Consider the following 17,106-nt stretch of genomic DNA (forward strand, 5'->3'; position numbering starts at 1 on the left):
CTTTTTTTCCCTTAGTATTTATTTGTTAAGGAGCCCTAGTGACTCAGTGTTAAGCAATCATCTGCTAACCAAAAGGTAAGTAGTTCAAACCCACCAGGTACTCTGTGGGAGAAAGATGTGGTAGTCTGCTTCCATAAAGATTTACAGCTTTGGAAACCCTATGGGGCTGGTTTTACTCTGGTCTATTGGGTCACTATGACTTAGAATCAACTCTACGGCAATGAGGGTGATTTTTTAAAAAAATTTATTTATTTGTTAAAGAAACCAGATCGGAGTATTTTTCAAATATTTCTGTTTTAAACATGGTAAATGTCAATGTGAGTTATTGTCTTCAGCCAAAAATATGATAAAAGTTGCTAGTGGCTGTGGACATCATGTGAAAACCGTATTAGTTCAATCAGTTAAACGCTTCCTATGTATCAGGACCAAACAATCTGAAGTGGACTGTGATTGGTCAGAATTATGTACTCTAAGTTGAATAGTCTAGTCATAAATATAGGCCCCTAGGTGGTGCACATGGTATGTGCTTGATTACTATCCTAAAGGTTGGTGGTTCATACTCACCCAGCAACGCCGCAGAGGAAATATCTGGCAATCTGCTCTGTAAGTATTACAACCAAGGGGACCCTATGAGCAGTTCTGCTCTGTAACACATGGGGTCACATGTGTTGGAACTGACACAGCAGCAATAGGTTTGGTTTCTTGTTGGTTAGTCATAAATATATTCTTAAATATCTGTACAGTTTTTCACATCCCACGTTCAGAAAAGCCTTTTATCATCAATTCCTTCAAGCACTTGACACTCTTTGTTCATGGATCAGATTCTCTATTTATAGAAATGTTTCCTCATGCTCCTAGGAATACTTAGCCAGAATTCATAAGCCAAAACAAACTCACTGTTGTCGAGTTCATTCATGTCAAACTCATAGCGACCATGTAGTACAGAGTAGAACTGCTCCATAGGGTTTCCAAGGCTGTAAATCTTTATGGAAGTAGACATCTTTCTCCCGCAGTGCCTATCCGTCGACCTTTCAGTTAGCAGCCGAGCACTTAACTACTACACAACCAGGACTTCTTTGGTCAGAATCACTGAGACCTTTTTCAATTGACTGCATTGAGGAGCTAAGGAAGAGGGCAGAGTCACATGGACATCGGGTGTGTGATTTGGGCGACTGGTGTATAGTGGGGCCTGCACTAAATTAGGGAACCCAGGAAGAAGACCTGGACTCAGGCAGAGGAGGACAGATGATGATGAGTTGGTTTCAGAGAATAACTGTCACCAGCTCTGCTCCTGCCCATCACTGCCAGGGCTGTTTACCTCAACCACTTGTCTGAGCGCTGCGGTGCTGCTCATCCTGTGTAAAGAGCTTGTTCCCTGCAGAAGGGCCAGCTCTTCCACCAGCTCTCAAGAAGAGCAACCTGTATATAATTTAGCCATAAATCAGCCACCTGGTCGACCCTAGTTTGTGGCTGTTCTTAGAGAGGAATGGACATCAAGTTGGGCAAAAGAAGGGTGATCTTGTGAGCACTCTCCTCGGACACAGCCCCTGGACCTGGAGACAGCCCAGTATCTCAGTTCCTTCTGATAGCAGAGAGAGGACCAACCTTCCCCAGGGCCTCCTCCCTTACTACCCCCAGTCCTAAACCTAAGGTGGCCTTAATCTTCCTTTATTTGATGAGGAGTCTTAAACTTAGTGTGAAATCACACTAGTGAAATAGAGCCAAGCACAAAGTCCCCTTCGTCTCTTCTCCCAAAGACCTTCAGGCCCTACTGCAGGTAACTTTCCTCAGGGAGATAAGTGTGCTGAGTCCCAACATGCCCCTTACCCAAATTATAAGTTGGAAAAAATGGAAACAACCATATTACCCAACAACTGGAGAATTTTTAATTAAAATATTATGTAAAATTTAGAAAAATCTGCTATGAGGCTTTAAAAAATAATTGTACATGGCATAAGTTAAAATAATTCAGTTACATGGAAAAAGAATACAAAATGTACTCAGGTTGTGTTATTACTATGAGAAAATGTGTGTTGTTACAGCTGTGAGAAAACGAACATGTAAAAAAGTACAAAGGAATAGAAAAATACCAACAGTTCTACTAGGGGTGTGGGGATTATGGAAGGATTTTTTTTCTTTTAAAATTTGCTTTAATATCATCATAATTTTAAATAGAAACAAAATTTAAAAAATAGTCCTTATGCTGGATTAAAATAGAGGAAGCATGATCTTTATGTAATACTTGATGTAGTTAAAGTGTGGAGCCCTGGTGGTTAAGAGCCTAGCTGCTAACCAAAAGGCCAGCAGTTCGAATCCACCAGCTGCTCCTTGGAAAACCTATGGGGCAGTTCTGCTCTGGACTATAGATGGAGTCGCTATGAGTCAGAATTGACTCAACAGCAACGGGTATGGGTAAAGAAAAAGACAATATAAATAGTGGGGGAAATCAGCATCCTTAATTCTGAAGGTGGGGGTAGTTAGCCAGAAAGCAAGTCAACAGATGATTTCCGATTGATTTTTGTATTTCTTTTATTTACTTGATAGCATTACCAGTTATCTGATGTTTTTACCAAGCTGTGGGGTTGCTGAGTCTGAATCAATTCAACAGCATCAGATTTTTGTGTGTGATATATTTTAATCATTTGGCAAAGCAGGGATAGGTGAATTCCAGTTTTACACCCATAGATCAATCATGTTTATTTGGAAAAGCTGGGTTCCAAGACAACAAATTCTGAAAAGAGGGCTTTCCAAATACATTTGTATGTGTTTAGTACATTTCTTGGAAAACCACAGGAAGCAGCAGATACATGCATTCCTATGTGGTTTCTGAGGGCATTTGCAGGGCCTGGAATCTGTCTGGGATTTTCCTCTGTATTCTTGCCTTTCATGTGGAATACCCGGGTTAGATGCACAGCCAGTACACAGTCACCATCCATCTACCAGTGGAGGCTAGAGTGTTGCAATGATGTGAACAGGTTTCAACAGAGCTTCAAGATAGTGGCGTCACTAGCACAGTCACTCCTGGTGTTACCCCACCCCAGTGAACCTCTTCCGGTACCAACCATACGAAATACTTAGTAATGTTTTTTGTATTAGTGTTACTCATAGATCATAATTCCTGAGTATCACTTCTTCTTTTCCTTTAATTACTACTTCATTCTTTAAAAAGTTACTGAGAAAATGATATGGCGCTTTCTTAGAAAGCTAGATACAGAAATACCATATGACCTACCAAATCGCACTCCTAGGAATATATCCTAGAGAAGTAAGAGCTGCCACATGAATAAATATATGCACACCCATGTTCATTGCAGCATTGTTCACAATAGGAAAAATATGGAAACAACGTAGATGCCCATCGACAGATGAATGAACAAACTATGACACATACACACAATGGAGTATTACACAATGATAAAGAACAATGGTGAATCTGTGAAGCAACTCATAACATGGATGAATCTGGAGGGCTGAAATAAGTCAGTCACAAAAAGACAAATATTGTATGAGAACGCTACTATAAAAACTCGCGAAAAGGTTTACACACAGAAAGAAACAATCTTCGATGGTTATGAGGGAGGGGAGGTATGGGGATGGAAAAACAGTAAATGGACAATAGATAAGTGGTAACTTTGGTGAAGGGTAAGACAGTACACAATACTGGGGAAGCCAGCACAACTTGGACAAGGCAAGGTTATGGAAGTGACATAGACACATCCAAACTCCCTGAGGGACCGAATTGCTGGGCTGAGGGCTATGGGGACCATGGTCTAGGGAAACACCTAGCTCAATTGGCATAACATAGTTTATAAAGTTTATAAACAAAATATTCTACATTCTACTTAGGTAAGTAGTGTCTGGGGTCTTAAAAGCCTGTGAGTGGCCATCTAAGATACAACACTGGTCTCTCCCCTTTGGGAGCAAGGGAGAATGGAGAAAACTAAAGGTACAATGGAAAAATTAGTCTAAAAGGACTAATAGACAACATCTGCCACAGCCTCCACCAGACTGAGTCCAGTACAGCTAGGTGGTGCCCAGCTACCACCACCAAGTATTCTGACAGGGATCACAATAGAGAGTCCCAAACAGAGCTGAAGGAAAACATAGAACGAAGTTCTAATTCACACACACAAAAAAACCAGACTTACTTGTCTGACAGAGACTGGAAAAACCCCAAGAGTATGTCCCCCAGACACTCTTTTAGCTCAGTAATAAAGTCACTCTCAAGGTTCACCCTTTAGCCAAAGATTGGACAGATCTATATAAAAAAAAACAAGTCTAAAGGGGCACACCAGCCCAAGGGCAGGGACTAGAAGGCAGGAGGGAACAAGAAAGCTGATAAAAGGGAACCCAAGTTTGAGAAGGGAGAGTGTTGACATGTCGTGGGGTTGTTAACCAATGTCATAAAACAATATGTGTACTGTTTAATAAGAAACTAGTTCTGTAAACCTTCACTAAAGTACGGTAAAAATAAGTTACTGATACAGGTTGACAAATACTAATTACCCCAATACTGTAGCTAAAACATCAGAAAATTTAACAAAATCTGAAACTATAAAAACACCAGCAGCAACAAAAACAATACGTGCTTGTAGCACGTGCAGAAGAAACCCGGTGATTCGACGTATCACTATAACTGGCTAACGATGACAGCTCTGACCAGCGCCAATTAGAAGGTTCAAAAATTAAATTGTTGTTGGGTGCCTTTGAGTCGGTTCTGACTCACAGCAACCCTATGTACAACAGAACAAAACACTGCCTGGTCCTACACCATCCTCACAATCGTTGCTATGTTTGAGCCCATTGTTGCAGCCACTGTGTCAGTCCATCTTGTTGAGGGTCTTCCTCTTTTTTGCAGACCCTCTACTTTACCAAGCATGATATCCTTCTCCAAGGACTGGTTCCTCCTGATAACATGTCCAAAGTATGTGAGACAAAGTCTCACCATCCTTGTTTCTAAGGGGCATTCTGGCTGTACTTTTTCCAAGACAAAAAAACCAAGCCCACTGCTGGCGAGTCGATTACAACTCATTGTGACCCTATAGGGCAGAGTAGAACTGCCCTATAGAGTTTCCAAGGAGCGCCTGGCGGATTCCAACTGCCAACCTCTTGGTTAGCAGCCATAGCACTTAACCACTACGCCACCAGGGTTTCCAATAGATAGATTTGTTAATTCTTCTGTCAGTCCGTGGTATGTATATTCAGTAATCGTCACCAGCACCATAATTCAAAGGCATCGATTCTTCAGACTTCCTTAAAGTAAATTAGCACAGAGTTTTAGTCTTGTAGGTATATTGATACATGTAAGCTGGGTTTATGAAAAATGTTTTTGTTGTTATAATTAACTAAAAACCAAACCAAACCCCTTGCCATCAAGTTGATTCCTACACAGAGTGATCCTATAGGATAGAGAACTGCCCCCATAGGATTTTCAAGGCTGTAAATCTTTACAGAAGCAGACTGCCACATCTTTCTCCCCAGAAGCGTCTGGTGGGTTCCAACCACCAACCCTTCAGTTAGCAGTCGAGCGCTTTACTACACGAATGTTTTTATGAAAAATAATAAATTGCTGCTGAAACACTGCACAAAAATTTTATAGACAGTGATTTTGGTGTCATCCTTTCTGACAGTGTCACCTGGTGAAGTCTGTACCTCTGAAGCCCCCTAATGATGCTACTGTCAAAGAGAAAACTGTATGTCAGGCTCAATGCTCCACCCCTCCATTCTGACTGGAATCTTGGTCCTTTGCACCTCCAGCTTTGTATCTCCAGCGTCACAAGACCACCAATAGCTTTGCTGGTTTCTCCCACCAGCAGCCTTCTGCCCAAGCAAAGCTCCAATCTCCGGCCTACTGCTGCATACACAGGATTGGCAAAGGCCACCAGAGGATAAGCAGCGGTACCTGCCAGCTCATTTCTCCTCAGAATCTTGGCCCCTAGAACTCAGTGCTTCAGCAACTCTCTATTACCTTCACGCTTTTTCTTTTCTATGGTATTTCATCTGCCCTTTCTAGTTGTTGTCAGTGGGAACATTTTGTACACCATTAACAGATTGCTATACAGGTATACAGGTTTAATGGATAACTTTAAAGTTGGGAAATCTGTCTTTACCGAGTAAATAAGTGCTCTGATAAATTAAGTTTTTCCGGATGCTTATATATAGTTTTATCAGAAACACTGAACAAAAAAGTTTTTGTTGGTTTTGATTATGTCAGAACACATAAATCTTGTAAGACAGCAGTATGTGCTCAAACATTGTCAAAGCTTACACGGTTACCTTACTACGACATTCACAAAATCAGTGAGCCATGGCTGCAAGACCTCTGGAGTCTCGGAAACAGGACGTGTTCATTAATCTTTGATTTTTTTTTTCTGAAAGAATAAGTTTCAAGTGTTTCAGTGAGCCTGATTACCTAGGTACAATTATGGGAAACAAGACGTGTTGTTGTTGTATTAAGTTAATTCGGACTCACAATGATCCTGTATGACAGTTGAACTGCCCCATAGGGTTTCCAAGACTATAAATCTTTACAGGGAGCAGATCTCCAGGTCTTTTCTCCTCTGGAGCTGCTGGTGAGTTCAAACCACTGACCTTTGGTCACATCAGATGACAAAATGGTGGGCAATCACACAGTACTGGGAATCGTGGCCTAGCCAAGTTGACAGATATTTTTGGGCTTCGCAATTCAATCCATAACATTCATTGTCCAGCTTTCACATGCATATGAGGCGATTGAACATATCATGGTGTCGTGGATTGAATTGTCCACCCTTTTGTCATCTGATGTGATTTTCCTATGTGTTATAAATCCTATCTGTATGATGTTAATGAGATGGGATTATCGGCAGTTATATTAATGAAGCATATGAAATCCTTGACAACTTCTGTATTTTCCTTGCTTAGCATCATGTTCCTTATTGGTCCAGTTGTGAGGATTTTTGTTTTCTTTATGTTGAGGTGTAATACATACTGAAGGCTATAGTGTTTGATCTTCATCGGTAAGGGCTTCAAGTCCTCTTTGCTGTTGGCAAGCAAGGTTATTCAGCCTTTATTTAAGTAACCATGTAATGTATTGTCCTAACATAAAGTTTTCGAGAAGGAAAATAATTAGGCAGAATAATAAGTGAAAAGTGGGGATATGGTCGCTCCAGCTTTTATGACTTTTATAGTTCTTCCTCCTCACCCACGCTCCCTAATGCCAGCAGCAATACCTTGCTCTCTAATTCATAGACCAGTTTAGTGTGTTTGTGGTACTTTGGGTTTTTAAAGACTTTGTGGGATATTAATCCTTAGACTTTGCCTTCACTTCACCTTTAGTCCTTCTGACCACTATCTCCGGAATTGGACCTTTGGCATCCTTGTAAGAAATACTAAGCTTGTTTTGTTGTTTTTTTTTAAGCAATTATTTTCTTTCTTCTGTTGGTAGTTATGGGTGGGTAGGGCAGTTTGGGTAGGTAGTGTTATATATTTTGGTCTTGCCATTTGAGTTAAATTGCTTTTTGCTAATGAGTGGGCTGGTTGTCAGCAGGTTCATTTTTCCTGCTAATGATTGTTACCAGTGGCATTACTTTTTAGAGTGTGGGCCGATGAGATTAACTCTTGTTGTTATTTTTTAATATCTCAGCTAAAGATATGGCCTTTAACTGACCTAAAGAGGTTTGTTGTGATTTACTTTTTTCTCTGCTCCTTTTTCTTCAATAAACCAAACAATAGTTTGTCTAACCTTAAAAAATGGAGGTGACGTTCCATAGTCAATACCCTTAAGTAAACCTGAAGCAGGTGTTTTCCTCTGAGCATATTAAAAAGTACCTAAGAGGAAACTTTGATGGACTCTTGGCACTGTGAATGCATTTAATGTCAGCTAGTACAGGCTGCTAAACCTGTGGCCACAAAGCTTTTGATTAGATAGGAAAGACTATCTAGACGGTATTTTTGAAAATAACATAGCTGTGCCATTGCTTATCTGTTGGAGAACATACAGATTTGCTTACACTCTGTGCCTACAATGTTGAATTTAAAGATTTGAAGAAGGGTGGGATTGTTAAACACAATGCTTCTATTTTGGGAAAAGTGGAAATTCAAAAGTGTTAATGCAAATGTCACTGTGACCTGCTCTATTGACCCGACTGCTTTATGCCAGATTATTTTCTGGTATACAGGGAATGGCTTTGATGGGTTGCTAACTTATTGTAACATACGAGATATCTGAAATTTTCATAATCCAATCTCCAGTGTTTTCAATTTTTTACATTGCCAATACTGATAGCCCAACAGATGTTCTCATAATAGACTTTAAAACAGTGCACGGGACTGGAATTTTCTGTCATTTGACTTTAAAAGGAAGAATGATTCATAATATTTATTCTCTTATATAAAACTCTGGTACAAAAGTCTCCTCTCTCCAAACATATTAAATGACAAGAAGATTTAAAAAAAAAAGAAGTAGACCGACCTTTCAAGAGTCCTGGTGTCTGTGGACTTGGAGGAGAAGACCTCTAAAAGCTGGAAACTCTAAATGGAGCATCTACAGCAGATATTTGAGGAAGCACACTGTTCACGTCATGCCACACTCAACAAACACTTTGACAATTAGGGAAGAACATTTTTCCAATTCATCTTTAAGAGGTTACCACAGAGGGTCTCATGTAATAAGACCCTCTGAAACTAGAGTGGCAGAAATAAGTGGTTCTGTGTGCATGGGGTCAATACCTACAGCTTTATCACACCTCCCACGAGCAGGTGCCAGTACAGAGATGGAAAGGAGATACCTTCAGGGCTGCCTGCAGGAGGGAGTCACCCAAAGACACCCAGCCACCCAGGGATCATGCCACCATCTCCAGCTCAGGCTAGAGCCGGCCCTCAGACAGACATGACCACTGAGGGAAGGTGTCTAGAGAGCAGATCTTGAGCCTGGATGCCTTCTGTGTGCCCCTCCAGGGCCCACTTCATCCCCTCAACCCAGCTTCATGAGCACAGAGGCTGACTTTATGGGCTGCCCTGCTCAGCTCCCTTGCCTTCACCTTCTACAGGATTTAGTGAGCTTTCACTAAGTAACATTGATAGGGTACCACCTCAGATTAGCACCTATGTATCTCTGGGTTGTGTTACCTGAAGGCTGAGGGCCAGTGGCACACCTGTGCCTCTGCAGGTCAGGTGCAGGCTGTGGGGACACTGCAGTTCGTTCCACCATCTGTCTTCTCCTCCAGGAACCCACTTGAAGGATGACCCACTCTTGGGGCATACAGCAGGAGAGTGAAGTCAGGGCTTTTATTTCCTAGGCTCCCTACTCACCAGGTCTTGCGGTTGGCCAGTTCCCTCCAGTGAACTCTCAGTTGTGCCTGGCAGCCCCTTCCTAGACCAACTCTTTCTGGACCCACCCTGTTCCCTCTCCTTGACCCTGCGGGCACAGGAAGCAGCATTATCCTTGTTGGTTTCCCTTAATCTTGCCCAATCCTTTGCTACTGATCCCTTTCTTAATCCTCCTCCATTTCCCTGTTTGGGGGTATTGTGGTTTTCCTGTCAGGCCCAGTCTGACAGGACTATCTGATCTATGGACTGCACCCTTGGCACTGGGCCCAGAAGAGCTGTGAGTGCCTGGTACACAGACCTAAACCCTGAGCCAGAAGAGTCAGCCTTTCCAGCAGGCAGAGTGTGGCCAGGAGGTACTGTCTGCCCCTTTGCCTCATCTCTGGCAGCTCTGACCTGCCCTGGGTTGGAGCATCTCTACCTCATCTATTTCGCCTGGACATGCTGGGGTTATTTATCGAATAATCCCTCTACCCGATACGTCCAGAGCTGCAGCTGATATTTGGAGCCTCTTTGATATTGGCCCCTTCCTGGAATTGTGTTGAAGGTTTGCCATTCTGTCCCTTGGCTGATGGCACCAAGACTTGTTGATCCCTCCCTGGTGGGGGGTGGTAGGTATGTAGAGGAGGGTACTTGTGGCAGGAAGTTGGTATTTCTCCACCTGTGCTTTCCATGGTTCTGTGTCTGTCCCTTCTCTCTGATTTTACTTTGCTAGCTCTGGGAATACAAGAAAAGACTTCATCTTTGAAAGCAGTAGTTTACAACCTGGAGTCTGGGCGTTGGCAAACTTTAAATGCTCTTCAGGTGATTCTATTGTTCAGCTAGCTTTGAGGACCAGTGTTCTAGCGAATGACACTGGCAGGTAGTTTCCTTGGAGACAGAGAAAATGAGGGGGACTTGAGGATACTAGAAGGAGCCTGGTAGTGCAGTGGTCAAAGCTAACTGAAAGGTCAGCATTTTGAAACTACCCCAGGAGAAAGATGTGGTGGTCTGTTTCCATAGAGATGTACAGCCTTGGAAACCCTATGGGGTTCATATGAGTCGGAATCAACTTGATGGCAATAGGTGAGTATACTAATGTCCAGGTAGTCTCTCTGTTGAAGGTCTGAGTGCCACCTCAGTGCCACCAAACTATGAGTGAAGGGAGCATGGTGATTGGGACCTGGCATCTCTGAGTATCATAAGGATATCCCCTTGTTGTGCCCACGCCTCACTCCAGCCTGGCTGCTCTGTGGTGACCCCCGCCCCCCGAGTTCTCTTCCTTTCTCTGCTCCTGCTCACCGGGGTCTGACAGGCTGGGCTGCTGGCTTTGCCTTCACTCCCTTCTCTCGTCTCCAGTTTCTCTCTTCCTGCCTAGCCCAGCTTTGGCAGGACAGTTACACAGTGACTGGCCCCTTTGGCTGGTCTCAAGAACTTTTCATTAACCATGCTAAGGACATATATGACAGAACCTGTCAGGATCCCATCTCCTCCTATCTTGACCCCATGGGGTGTGATTTTGGGGTACTGAAGGACTGAGCTTCTCTGCAAAGTAGCTATGGTCCCTTGTTTTATTAACACAGGGATTACATGTAGGTTCAGATAACAACAAGAAGCACTTTTCTGTAGGTACAAAACTTTTAAAAATAGGAAGCTTTTAAAAACAAAAACCACCATAACAACCAATAATAATGAGTGCCACCTTTCCTGCCTTCATCAAGTACCTATTGCCATCGAGTCAATTCCAGCACATAGCGACCCTATAGGACAGAGTTGAATCACCCCACAGGGTTTCTAAGGCTGTAAAGCTTTATGGAAGCAGACTGCCACATCTTTCTCCCACCTCATCAAGTACTACAGCTAAATCTGGCAACTGATAAACACAAGTTAAAATTGGGAATGAGAAAAATTGCAGATGTGTTCCAACATTATGTACCAATAAACATCAAGAAAGTTAAGCTGTTGCAACCCATATCTTTAGCGTTCTTCTCCAGCTATTTTTCGTCCAATATCTTGAGTCTTGGGAGGCACAGTCCAGGGATACCTCTAAAAGAAAGAACGCACAATTCTACCAGGTAGCTTAAAATAAATAAGTTGCCAGTGGACTCCAACTCATGGCAACCCCATATGCATCAGAGTAGAATTGTGCTCCACAGGATTTTCAATGGCTGGGTTTTCGGAAGTAGATCACCAGGCCTTTCTTTCAACGTATGTCTGGATGGATTTGAACCTCCAGCCTTTCAGTTAGCAGCTAAACACTTTAATGCTCTGCACCGTCCAAGAACACCAAACAGTTGTCTTCCAATAGATTAGGACTCATAGTGACCACATGTGGGTCAGAGTAGAACTGTGCCTCCTAAAACAGAAGTTCACCGATAAATGATCCTCCTATACAGTCATGCCTTGCTTAATGTCCACCTTAGGGTCTGTGAAATAGGACGTTATGTGATTTGGGTGTTGTCCCCAGCCCCACCCACTGTTCTGCCTGTCTGAGCATCAGGAGCAGCCAGGCCTGGCAGCCCCCACGGCTTTCTTCCCATGGACAAAGGCCAAGAGCTGTATCCATGGGGTACAGGAGGCCGGCCTTGCTGGGTGTGCAGCTGCAGGCTGGGTGGCATTCTGGGTAGACAGTCAGATCGGGACTTTGTGCACGTTGGAGCACAGGGCAAGGGGAGTAGGGCTCGGAGAGGTGGTCGTGGGGACCAGCCGGCAAGCGGGCATGTGGGTGCTGGGAGCACGACTGGCAATGGCAGCCCTGGCTGCCGCTGCCCTGTTGGTACAGCCACTTCCAGATCATGTGCAGCTGCCAGCACTTCCACTGAGAGGTGAGAGCCTGCGAGCAACTGGAGGAGGCCAGCCCGCCAGCACCTGCTTAGCAGGAGTAGAGGAGCCCAAGTGGGTGGGGACTGCCCGGTGCCAGGAGTGACCGGCTACAGGGCTGCTGGGCGGGTAAGGAAGCCAGGAGGAGGGGAAGACGGAGGAGGAGGCGCTGTAGGATGTTAGGATGCACCCTGGAACCCTGCTGCTCTCAATCTGGAAGTTTGGAGTCTTTAAAGCCATTAGGGGGAAATAATAAACAAAAGGAGAGCTACTTGCCCTTTAAAAAAAAACAAACCTTATGGGCCCACAAATGTATATGCAGTTGGAAGCTGCCAGAACAGGCTTGTTATTCATCCCCTGACCGTGTTTGGTGACCTATCCTAATACTGGCCAAGATAAAACTATTATTTGGTTCCCAGAAATAAGGAAATTTGTAGGCTTTCTATAGAACATGACGTACATAGAACTCACTGGTGACTCAGTGAGACATTAGAACCCTGTGAAATTGGATAACGACGTGGTCATGAGGTGGGGGCAGCCTGAGTGGGAAATGCCTCTCACAGCTGGGTGGGGTGGGCAAAGAATTGAAGTGAGCAAGGGTAAAGCGGGTGCCATTGTGGGGGTGAAGGTGCCCACAGCTAGTCCCCCTAACAGGAGATCTGAAGAGAAGGAAGGCCCACAGTCTGTACCCAAAGCCTGACCCAGACCCTCAGCTGTATGGTCTCCCATCTGATTTCTCACCACACTCCAAAGAGGAGCCTTTCTTTGGTGTAGCCTCAAGTCTGCTTTCCCCCCTGGCTGTGATGCACCTGTATAACTTGGCAGAAATGAGATGTGGACAATGTTTGTCTTAGAACATGCACTTGCTTGGATATGAACCAGTGTACGACATTATTTCACATTCTCTTCTCATAACCCTTGAGTCCTGAGGTCACATTACTGGCCTGGGGCAGCTGACTAGTTCTGCCCTAGCCCCCTGCCATCCCTTTCTCAGAGTGGATGGACTTATATGTGTGTGTAAGTAGGCATTTTGTGTGTGTGTGTTTTTGTTTGTTTGCTTTATGAGAAGTTCCTGCTCCAAAGAAATGTTTGAAAATCTCTAAAATTGATCAAGTTTTGTGAATGCACAAAAAGTATAAATTCTGCCTGAGCTGTCAGATTTAGCGATAGAAGTGACGGGGCAAATGGCTCCAAGTTTGCAGCTGAAGCTGAAAGGACATAGAGCATAGCCAGGAGGTGGGTAGTCAAGGCCCCAAGCTGGAGCCAGGAACATGCGGGGTCATAGCCAGGGCAGTTAGCCACAGGAGCCAGTTTTGCTTCATCATCTTTCCACCACCACCCCAACTTCCCATCTCCCCGCTGGATTATTTGAAGCAAATCCCAGACATTTTATCAATTCATCTGTAAATACTTCATTATATTTCTATAAAAGATAAGACTCTTTTAAAACAAAATTATCACACCTAAATCATTAATTCTTTACTGTTATAAAATGTCCACTCAGGTCAGATTTTCTTGTCAGTCTCATGTTTTTTTAACCTTTTGTTTGTTTAAATCAGCATACAAACACGATCCTCTTCTTGCATTCAATCATTATGTCTCTTTAAGTCTTTTTGAATCTGTAGGTTCACCTTCCTTCCCTTTTTCCCTTGCTATTTTTTTTTTTTATATTTATTTGTTAAGGAGCCCTGGTGACACCGTTGTTAAGCACTTCGCTGCTAACCAAAAGGTCAGCAGTTGGAACCCACCAGCTGCTCTGCGGAAGACAGATGTAGCAGTCTGCCTCCGTAAAGATTACAGCTTTGGAACCCCATTGTGTGGTGCATAGTTTGTTTATCCATTCATCTGTTATGGGCGTTTAGGTTGTTTCCATCTTTTTGCTATTGTGAAGAATGCTGCAGTGAACATGGGTGTACATATGTCTATTCGTGTGACAGGTCTTATTTCTCTAGGATGTATTCCTAGGAGTGGGATTGCTGGATCACATGGTATTTCTATTACTAGCTTTCTAAGGAAGCACCATATCGTTTTCCAAAATGGTTGTACCATTTTGCTTTCCCACCAGCAGTGCATAAGAGTTCTGATCTCCCCACAGCCTCTCCAATATTTGTTATTTCCTGTTTTTTTTGATTCGTGCCAATAGTACCGGAGTGAGATGGTATCTTATCTTGGTTTTCATTTTCATTTCTCTAATGGCTAGTGATCACAAGCATTTCCTCATGTGTCTGTTTAGCCACTTGAATGTCTTCTTCAGTGAAGTGTCTGTTCATTTCTTTTGCTCATTTTTTACTTGGATTATTTGTCTTTTTGTTGTAGAGGTGTTGGATTTTCCTGTAGATTTTAGAGATTAGAACTTTGTCGGATTTGTAACAGCCAAATTTTTTTTCCCAGTGTGTAGGTTCTCTTTACTCCTTTGGTAAGGTCTTTTGGTGAGCATAAGTGTTTAATTTTTAAAAGATCCCAGTTATCTAGCTTATCTTCTGGAGTTTGGGTATTGTTAGTTATGGTTTGTATCCTGTTAATGCTGTGTATTAGGGGCTGTAGCATTGATCTTATTTTCTTCTATGATCTTTTTGTTTTTGGTTTTATATTTAGGTCTTTGATCCATTTTGCATTAGTTTTTATGTATGGTGTGAGGTATGGATCTTGTTTCATTTTTTTGCAGATGGGCATCCAGTTTTGCCAGCACCGTTTATTAAAAAGACTGTCTTTTTCCCATTTGATGGACTTTGGGCTCTTGTTGAAGATCAGGTGACTGTAGGTGGATGAGTTTACATCTGGGTTCTTGATTCTGTTCCATTAGTCAATGTATCTGTCATTGTATCAGTACCAGGCAATACAACTTAATCTTGTAGATTACATCCTGCCTCGTTAACATATCTGCCTCTAATCCTGCCTCATGAACATCATAGAGGTAGGATTTACAACACAAAGGAAAATTACATCAGATGACAAAATGATGGACAATCATACAAGTCTGGGAATCATGGTCTAGCCAAGCGGGCACACATTTTGGGGAGACACAGTTCAATCCATAACAATGTCTCTTACCCAAATTATACATTGGAAAAACTGTATTACCCAACAGTGGCTATAAAAATGGGCTCAAACATAGCAATGATTGTGAGGAAGGAGCAGGACTGGGCAGTATTTCATTCTGTTGTACATAGGGTCTCTGAGTTTGAGCTGACTCAATGCTGCCTAAGAACAACAGCAACAACCCAACAATTGGAGAATTGTTAAGTAAAATATTATGTAAAATTTAGAACAATCTGCTATGAGGCTTTAAAAATTAATTGTATTGTACATGGCATAAGTTAAAATAATTCAGTTACAAGGAAAAAGAACATAAAATGTATGCAGGTTGTGTTATAGCTATGAGAAAATGTGTCTGTTGATACAGCTATGAGAAAAAGTATATTAAAAAATAAAAAGGGGGATAGAAAAAATATCAACAGTTGTACTAAGGGTGTGGGGATTATAGACTGATTTTTTCTCTTAAAATTTGCTTTAATATCATCATAATTTTAAAATAGAAACAAAATTTAAAAAATAGTATGTATGCTGGATTAAAAAAGAGAAAGCATGATCTTTAAACACTATTTGATGTAGTTAAAGAAAAGGATAATATAAATAGTGGGGGAAAATCAGCATTCTTTATTCTGAAGGTGTGGGTAGTTAAACAGAAAGCAATTCAACAGATGATTTCCAATTGATTTTTGTATTTCTTTTATTCACTTGTTAGCTTTATCAGTTATCTGATGTTTTTACCAAGCTATAGGTTTGCTGGAAACCCTGGTGGCATAGTGGTTGAGTACTACAGCCGCTAACCAAGAGGCTGGCAGTTCAAATCCACCAGGCGCTCCTTGGAAACTCTATGCAGTGGTTCTACTCTGTCCTAAAGGGTCACTATGAGTCGGAATTGACTCAACAGCAGTGGGTTTGGTTTGGTTTTTTTGGTTTAGGGTTGCTATGAGTCAGAGTCAACTCGACAGCAACAGGTTTTGGCTTATAAGACATTTTCATCATTTGGCAAAACAGGGATAGGTAAATTCCAATGTTATACCCATAGATCAGTCATAAATGTTTGTTTGGAAGCTGGGTTTCAAGACAACGAAATCTGCCAAAAAGAGCTTTCCAAATACATTTGTATGTACCTACTTACTATATTTTTTGGAAAACCACAGGAAGTAGCAAATACGCACTTTCCCATGTGGTTCCTGAGGACACTTGCAGGGCCTGGGATCTGTCTGGGATTTCCCTCTGTATTCTTGCCTTTCATGCGGAAGACCCAGGTTAGATGCACAGCCAGTACACAGTCACAATTCATCGGTCAGTGGAAGCTTGAGTGTTGCAATGATGTGAACAGGTTTCAGCAGAACTTCGAGACTAAGACAGACTAGAAAGGAAGACCTGGGAATCTACTTCTGACAATAAAAACCTGTGGATCACAACAGTCTGATCTGCAACCAATCATGGGGATGGTACAGGACCAGGCAGCATTTCATTCTGTGTGCTTGGGGTAGCCATGAGTCTGGGACCCACTCAGCATCTGCTAACAGCAACAAGAACAACAAGGTCGGGTAGGTAGGGCTGGCCCTAGGCTGGATATGGTCAGAAGTACTGCCACAGGTTGGTGCCTGGGAGGACTCAAAGTGCTGACATGAACGATTCAAGTACAGGGTTCCAATTCAAGCACAGGTCATGGATATTGTATATACAAGTAGGGAGCACCCAAGGACCTGGGCAGGGCAGGAACAGCTTGGAATGCTCTGCCCGGATGAATGCAAAAGGACAAATGGCTCCTTGAAAATATTCTGCTAAGTGAAAGAATTCAAGTCCTCTTCACTTTCAGCAAGCAAGGTTGTGTCATCCTCGTATCAGAGGTTGTTAATGAGCCTTCCTCTATCCCTGATGTCACATTCTTCATATAGTCCAGCTTCTTGGATTATTTGCCCAGCATACACAGTGTCCCTCTGTTTTATTCAAATAACTGCATCT

General features: G+C 42.7%; 1 protein-coding gene across 3 annotated transcripts in view; it reads right to left on the minus strand.

Annotated features, from left to right (window-relative positions):
• IL33 (interleukin 33) overlaps window positions 1–9,681 on the minus strand; it is a 73,486-nt gene extending 63,805 nt beyond the window's left edge. The window contains exons 1-2 of one of the 3 annotated variants that reach the window (XM_023545274.2): window positions 9,109–9,671; window positions 8,453–8,524 (exon numbers count right to left, since the gene is read on the minus strand). Coding sequence is in view for 1 of the 3 variants with exons in the window: in XM_010587950.3 (XP_010586252.2) it covers window positions 9,109–9,241 (133 nt within the window). In the remaining 2 variants the exon portion in view is untranslated. Of the gene's footprint in view, window positions 1–8,452; window positions 8,525–9,108 lie in introns of all 3 variants that reach the window. The other 2 variants (XM_010587950.3, XM_023545273.2) reach the window with 2 other exon arrangements.
• Window positions 9,682–17,106: the final 7,425 nt, after the last annotated feature.

This window comes from Loxodonta africana, chromosome 9 (genome assembly GCF_030014295.1).
Source record: "Loxodonta africana isolate mLoxAfr1 chromosome 9, mLoxAfr1.hap2, whole genome shotgun sequence".
NCBI lineage: Eukaryota > Metazoa > Chordata > Mammalia > Proboscidea > Elephantidae > Loxodonta > Loxodonta africana.